Raw genomic sequence first — 7,628 nt, forward strand, 5'->3', positions numbered from 1 at the left:
AGGTTAAGGCAAGATCTTTTCATTGCGATATAAATCGTTGTGTACGATTTATTCCAAATTCCTAAGATTATTAAAGATTACTAGTGAGATTCATGAACAAATTACATAAGATTCTTATATAATCATGTTCATTTAGTAATCTTGATTGATCACATACAACTCTTTTAAGATCTGCTACAAAAAACTTATAAGAATTTTTAACAGGGTTAGGTAGTCTACAATGAACCATTTTGATATAGTAAACAATCATGGTTTATTGTAGATCATATAAACTTTCTTACGACAACGTTTAAAATAATTATTCATTATAGTAATTATTTAGAATACGATACCTCTCGTCCACTTAAAATCTTAATAAAAATATTCTCATACTACACATTTTCACTCAAAACGAAAGAAATCTGACAGAAAACCGCGGTTCATGAATCCTTCATCATCTCATAGTTATCTATTTTCTAAATAAACATTTTAAAATATAGCAAAACTATAACTAATCCCAACAATTCGTGATATAAAACATGTGGTTCATTATTAAAAATAGCATGATTCATCGTGTACACACCTCTTGTACACAAAGTACCTTTCTACACACCTCTCGAACCATTTTTTGTTTTTTGAAATAATCGAAATTGTGACTTAAAAAATAACTTTAGAATTATTGTTTACAGAATATAGTCAACTAAAGTCATAAACTGTATGCTAAAATTCAGATCTTCAACTCAATAATTGAGAAAGATATAAGCTTCTGATATTTACATGGTACATTGTTAGACAACTTACCCTACATTGCAAATTCTAAACATTTCCATTTTTAAAGTAAGAAATGAATTAATGTTTGTAAAACAAAATGTATAATACGATACGTAAATTTATTACTAAATTTTTAAAATTATTTTCAATTTTTTTCCCCTTGTTTCTATTTGGCGGTTTAGAATTACTATATACGAGGTGTGATCAAAAAGTAAGGTGACTTTTCATTTTTATAAAAAAATATTCATTTATTCATCCAAAATTATGTTATCCCCTTCAAAATAATCCCCCTCTGATACAATGCACTTGTGCCAGCGCTTTTTCCAGTCGTCAAAACACTTCTGAAATGCACTTTTGGGTATTGCCTTGAGCTCCTCCAGCGATGCAGCCTTAATCTCCTCAATCGTCGCAAATCTTCGTCCTTTCATGGGCCTTTTCAATTTTGGGAAGAGGAAAAAGTCGCAGGGGGCCAAGTCTGGTGAATACGGTGGCTGAGGCATGATAGTATTGTTTTTGGCCAAAAAACTACTCACTAGTAACGACGTTTTGGAACGCAGTTTTGGAACGAATTTCGCTGACACACGTGTCATACCCAAAACATCCGTTAAAATTGATTGGCATGAGCCAAACGATATGTTAAGATCATCAGCTATTTCTCTAATCGTGATTCGACGATTTTTCAACACAATTTCTTTCACTTCCTGAACATTTTCGTCGGTTTTTGACGTGCTGGGGCGTCCAGAGCGAGGTTCATCGTTAACATTTTCTCGGCCCTCTTGGAATAACTTATACCATTTATAAACATTTTTTTTGCTCAAAGTTGACTCACCGTACGCCACTGTCAACATTTCAAGAGTTTTTGAACACTTAATACCATTTTTTACACAAAAATTAATACAAACTCTCTGCTCCATTATTTTCAAAAGCAAAAAATCGCCGAGCACGCAAACACGAGTCTAACCTTTATGCCTCTCACATAAAAACAACACATGCTATATAGTCAAAACTGTGAACATATGATCGTGACGAGTGTACCAACACAACAACAAAAAATTTTTTAAATTAGAGTGTACAGAGCGCGCGAAATTCAAAAAGTCACCTTACTTTTTGATCACACCTCGTATATAATAAGAAAGCGCGTGGTTTTTTCTAAATAAGTTAATCAAATTATTGAAATAAAAATTGAATAATAAAAAATTATAATTCTAATCTCTATTTCTTTCTGATTTTCCTTCACAATTCTGAAATTTCTTTTTTGCTTTCTTCTATGATAATTATATCTATTTAATAAAATCGCATGCGAAAGAAGAAAAGAAAACATGGGAGTTGGAGAGTGCGCAACGGGAAGAAGAAAAAGCGCGAATACTATGGTAAGCATAGGACCGCAACGGATGGGATAGAAAGAACTGCATCCTACAACGGATGGCAGAGAGAGGACATAACGGGTTAGAAAGAGAACGCAACAGGCGAGAGAGACAAGGCACGAAACATCTCCTTTCCCCTTTAAAACGGACCCCAATAACGCGCTTCTCTCTGCCTTAGACTCAGCATCTATGATGCACTTCTCTCTCCCTGCTCCTTCACACACACACACACGCACACACACACACACACACACACACACACACACACACACACACGCGCGCGCGCGCGCACACGCACACGCACACGCACACGCACACGCACACGCACACGCACACGCACACGCACACGCACACGCACATTTACATGCATATACGTACATACACACGATGTTTTATTTCAAACGTAACGAATATGAAAGATGAAAATGTTCAGATAAAAATGATACACATATTGTTAAAATCTATTAAAAAAAAAATCGTTTTTTAAGGTTTTTTTTTTAATGAAATTGTATAGTTTTTTATGTTATATGATTCCTGCGATTATTCCGCGTATAAAGCTATTAAAATAAAGTTCGAAGAATCAATAGTTTTATGAAATATTTTAGACTTTACATTGTGTGTGGCATAGATTGATATGAAATAAAGAAGATTACGCAACATGGGAAATAATTAATGGTATTATAATTTAATCGTTGGCACCTTCATCGGCCTTGACTCTTATTAGCCTTGAACGGATTGTTTATTTTTATTTTTAAGATTGTAAGTGCACACACACACACACACACACACACACACACACACACACACACACACACACACACACCACATATACGTACACGCACTAACACATAGTTATTTAGAATCGATGTAGTTTACCTACTATTATTCCTACAGTAATAATTAAAACAACTTATTAGATATTTATGATTACTGCGATTTGCGATCTTATATACATGTTCATAACTTTATATCTGTAAAACATAATAGTAAAATTATATAACATGAATATAGAGCAATAGAGTTAAAAAAAAATATTCTCAATGTATCAATAATAACGAGTTATCAGCCTGTAATTTCCGTCAAGCTGTCAAGAATTTAATTTGTGATTACAGTACGTAGTGTGTGTGTGTGTGTGTGTGTGTGTGTGTGTGTGTGAATGTAATTGTACGTTAAATTATATCTGTACTACGTATCTTCGTGCATCATAAATATGGAAATTTCCGTATAGTTGCGTGTAGTGGTACTTTGAAAAGTCGGTGAGTAATAACCGATTGTCTAGTCGATTGCCAGCCAAGTAAGCTTCTTTTTCGTCTGAGTGTATTTAAAAAGTAATTTTTTTTGTCTTATTATAACACAGTTATTTTAACATCTATTTATTATAACATTCTAACTTAATTTTTGACTTAAATATAATATTAATAACTTAAATATTAATTAAAGACATTATTATATCGTTAATATTAAACCGCTATGTACTAGTAATAATACCGTGGTACTAGTAATTTCAATTTTTTAAATTCGTTTAGTGCATAACACACATTGTTATAGCTATAAAAGAGACAATATTTTAGATAATTTGGATGATTTACTAAGTGTTAAAATATATGTTTTTTATATTTGTAAAAGGTTGTACAAGTATATACTATGTCACTGATTAAAAGAATTTCCTACGATGAGGAAAAGAGGAAAAATCCTGAATTGAAAGATGTCGATATACAAATCTTAAAGGATTGGTGCATGAAACAACCGCATCTTCCAAAAATTTTAGATATTGAATATGTATTATTCTTGCACAGTAATTACTATCATATCGAGGCTGCTAAGAATACCATCGAAGAATATTACACTTCCAGGACTCACATGCCAGAATTTTTTTCTGATAGAGATCCACTTGGAACGAAGCAATTGCGAGAAATATTTAAAGTTACGTAAGTATTAAAAGATTTGTCCCTATATTCAAGTATATTTTAACAATATCTAATAATAATAATTATTAGATATTATTAAATTCTGACATATTTTTCGTATACATTATAAAATCTCATAAAAAATACAATGACTAATGGGCAATTGAGAGCAATAATAATTGAGAGAATTAATCGATTTATTCGGTGCTAACTAATATTCTGAATAAATTTTATAGCGTACCTATTCTTTCAAAATAATTTACTTTTTGACATGTTGGTCATAATTAACAGCTATGCTTACTTAGCCAAATAGCTAATTGACAGGGTGTTTCTCAAATATGGAATTCAACATATTCCTCAGCTGCTCTTTATTCCTATTCGGTACGATTAATCGAAACCTATTCGGTACAATTAATTTTCGAATCTACCATAGGACATCGCTGATGATGGCTCGAATCGAAACGTCTGATTCTTTCGATTTGTATATAATGTCTTAAACAATACATTTGTTAATTATTACGCATAAGTAACTGCGTTGATTATTGTTCTCAATTGCCCGTTAATTATTGTATTTTTTATCTCTTTTTTCTCTCGAATGCTCAATTAATTTTATTTTTATAATTTTGTTAAAGTCATGTTTAAAAGTACTTTATTTTTATTTTTAAAAAATAATCAAGTAGCGCCTGCAAAGCTCTTATACACGTTTGCGTTTAATACTTTTTTAACGCTTTGTAAGCATTGTGTGCTACTTGGACAGAAATTCACACTATAATATTTTAAAGATAAATAGGCGAGCGGTTAACCCCATTTTCAATTCAGAATTCACTAACCGACCAACCAACAGTTCTAGTTTCTAGTGGTTGAAAATAATTTATTCTGATTTTCTATATTTTTTTATAAAAAATATCTATATACATTTAAATATTTTAAGTGATCGTTGAATAGTTATAAACTTTTGTTTAAAAAAATCTAAATTTTGAATAAAAATTGTATAAGCTTAATAGCTTAAAAAAATGTTCAAAATGAACATTTCAAAATAAACATTTTTTGTTTCTTAGACTTTTTTGAGAAAATCAATAATTTTTGAGATAAAAAATGTCTAAACTTTAAAAATAATTACCTTTATAATATTTTTCTTACAAACTAACCATCTAATCAGTATAAATACAAAAACGAAAATATAATATTTGGTCAATCTTAAATTATAACGAAAATTTTATTTTATTTTGATCTATACTATTATTGACTGTGAAAATAATTATATTATTTAAATAATTATAGTATTTTTCATTAAATAGTACTTATTATTAGATTCCTTATCATTTGTTTTGTTTCTTTCAAGTGTCAATTAAAATTAATTTATTAGGAAGTGCTACACATTTTATTGATGTTAAATAATTAAATGTGTGAGGTTAACTAACATATGTGTCTTTAAAAATTCATTCAAAGTATAATATCATAAGAATTGCCTTATGACACTTGTACGAGTAGTAGGTAGTAAATATCATTATATTTCATGGAAAAAATCGTTATGCTCAGTTGAGATTAAATATGTCCGCGGATGTTGTTCAGTCACTACAATATGTTATAACAATACTTTTGTTGCATAAATTTATTATAAAAATTTTTTAAATCTTACAAATAATGCCATCCCGAAAAAATTTATTTGTTTTTTAAAATAGAATATAAAATAGTATACATGTCTATATGCAAAAAGTGTTACTATTCACAATTTAACTGTTTCTTATTGCTAAACGATTAATTTTTATTAATTTTTTTTTAATTATCACTGATTTTTAATTATCACTAATTTAAAAAATACAATTAAAGTGAAGGACTCTTATAAACTAACAAAAATATCAAGAAGATAGAAGAGCAAATAAGAGTCAAATTTAAACAAAGATATTATATCTGTAATAATTGTTTGAAGTTTTTATATTCTTAAAAAATTGCTATGGAATATAAATTTAATCAATACTTGAAAATATTTAAAATGCTTACAGTCGAAACTGGATCGTAATTGCTTTTAAATAATTCAATCTTGAATTACTAATTTATGCTACATATGTACTTGCATATATACCATATTGTAGTTTTTTCAAATTACGTACCGAATTGTTTTTCCTATAAATGCAATTAAAACTACTCTACTAATCACGAATTAAATTGATAAGCAATTTTACGGGCCTTGGTGGTCTAATGACTTAGAACGCTCGTACGGAATACAAGAAATCGGGATTCAAGTCCCGGCCAAGATAATATTTTTTGCAATAAATTTATTAACAGTTTTTCAAGATATTAACATCTTTATAATGTGATGCTTGATTGTAGCATCAAATTATTAAAATCGCTTATCAATTTAATTCGCGATTACTAAAATAGTTTTAGTTGCGTTTATAGTCTGGAAAAACAATTCGGCATGTAGGTTAAAAAACTACAATATGGTATATGCAAGTACATATATAGTATAAATTAATAATACCTATTACTAATTTATACTCTATACATGTACTTGAAACTGAATTCAGTTGACCGTAATAGACATTTTAAATTTCTAGTATTGATTTCCCAAATATGCGGTCTAAAATAAAGATTCTTAATGTTGTTAATATAAATTTAATTTTAGTAAGAATATTTTACATTACATATTTCGGTATCATAATTATGCCATTATCAGATGTTCTAAAATCGCAGTGAATAAGAAACGCAATAAAAAAGTCAAATACATTTTAAATAGTCAAATTTAATCTTAAAACGGAATGAGAAACGCAGTGAAATAATCATATGAATATTTAATCTATCATATGTGAGTCAGATGTGACACGATGGATAAAAAGTGAAAACGAAATTGTTCATAAGCGATTGAACGACCGGTTATTAGATGATTTCCATGATGATCTATTAGGATACAATGTTTTAGAAAAAGTTCAGTAAGCACATTCATTACGCCAATGAATAACTCATGAGATAGTCTTAAATTTGTCTATCGCATGAAGTAGAGAAAATGCACGTCAAGTTGATTATATCACTAATTCTACATAAATTTGAATGTTAAGTCACATAATAAAATTAATTGTCATCTCTATAAACTAAAAACGAGACAAATATACGTATTCATCTCGTTCTTAGTTTATAAAGATGCCAATATATTAATTTTATTATGTGATTTAACATCTTTTGCATTTTTATATTTTTATCAGTTGTAAGCGCACGAAATACAACGCAGATTCCTATAGGTTTGATCTTGTATATTTATTGTATGTTGAATCATTCTGACTTTATCATTCATTAGACACAAAATAAAGATAGAAGTGCTGAAAGCGCTGAAAATGTCCAAATCGAACCCAGTCTTGGTGAGATGGCGTGAGCGTGTGCGTATGTGAGTGAATTTAGCGGCAAGTTAGTTTGCGTATTGAAGTATAATTAGAGGCGATAAATAGTGTATTAGATGTAGACAAGCAAGATTAAGTGAAATGGAGAGGAAGATGAGATGATTATAAATGGTTATAAATTAGGAAAGGGAGAGGAAGGGGAGGAGAGGAGCTTTAGTAATACAAGAGAGAGGGAGGGAGGGAGGGAGGGAGAGAAGGGGAGAGGGGGAGAGGGG

At 29.8% G+C, this 7,628-nt stretch overlaps 1 protein-coding gene across 2 annotated transcripts in view; it reads left to right on the forward strand.

Moving 5' to 3' along the window:
* The first annotated feature begins 3,322 nt into the window (after positions 1 to 3,322).
* The window catches only part of LOC108753100 (alpha-tocopherol transfer protein-like), a 13,316-nt gene continuing 9,010 nt past the window's right edge, over positions 3,323 to 7,628 (forward strand). Inside the window, exons 1-2 of one of the 2 annotated variants that reach the window (XM_018494440.1) lie at positions 3,323 to 3,442; positions 3,741 to 4,042. In XM_018494440.1, coding sequence (XP_018349942.1) covers positions 3,759 to 4,042 — 284 coding nt within the window. In that variant the 5' untranslated portion in view covers positions 3,323 to 3,442; positions 3,741 to 3,758. Of the gene's footprint in view, positions 3,443 to 3,735; positions 4,043 to 7,628 lie in introns of those variants that run through there. The other variant, XM_018494438.1, reaches the window with a different exon arrangement.

The sequence above is a fragment of the Trachymyrmex septentrionalis genome, unplaced genomic scaffold, assembly GCF_001594115.1.
Source record: "Trachymyrmex septentrionalis isolate Tsep2-gDNA-1 unplaced genomic scaffold, Tsep1.0 scaffold65, whole genome shotgun sequence".
Classification (NCBI taxonomy): domain Eukaryota; kingdom Metazoa; phylum Arthropoda; class Insecta; order Hymenoptera; family Formicidae; genus Trachymyrmex; species Trachymyrmex septentrionalis.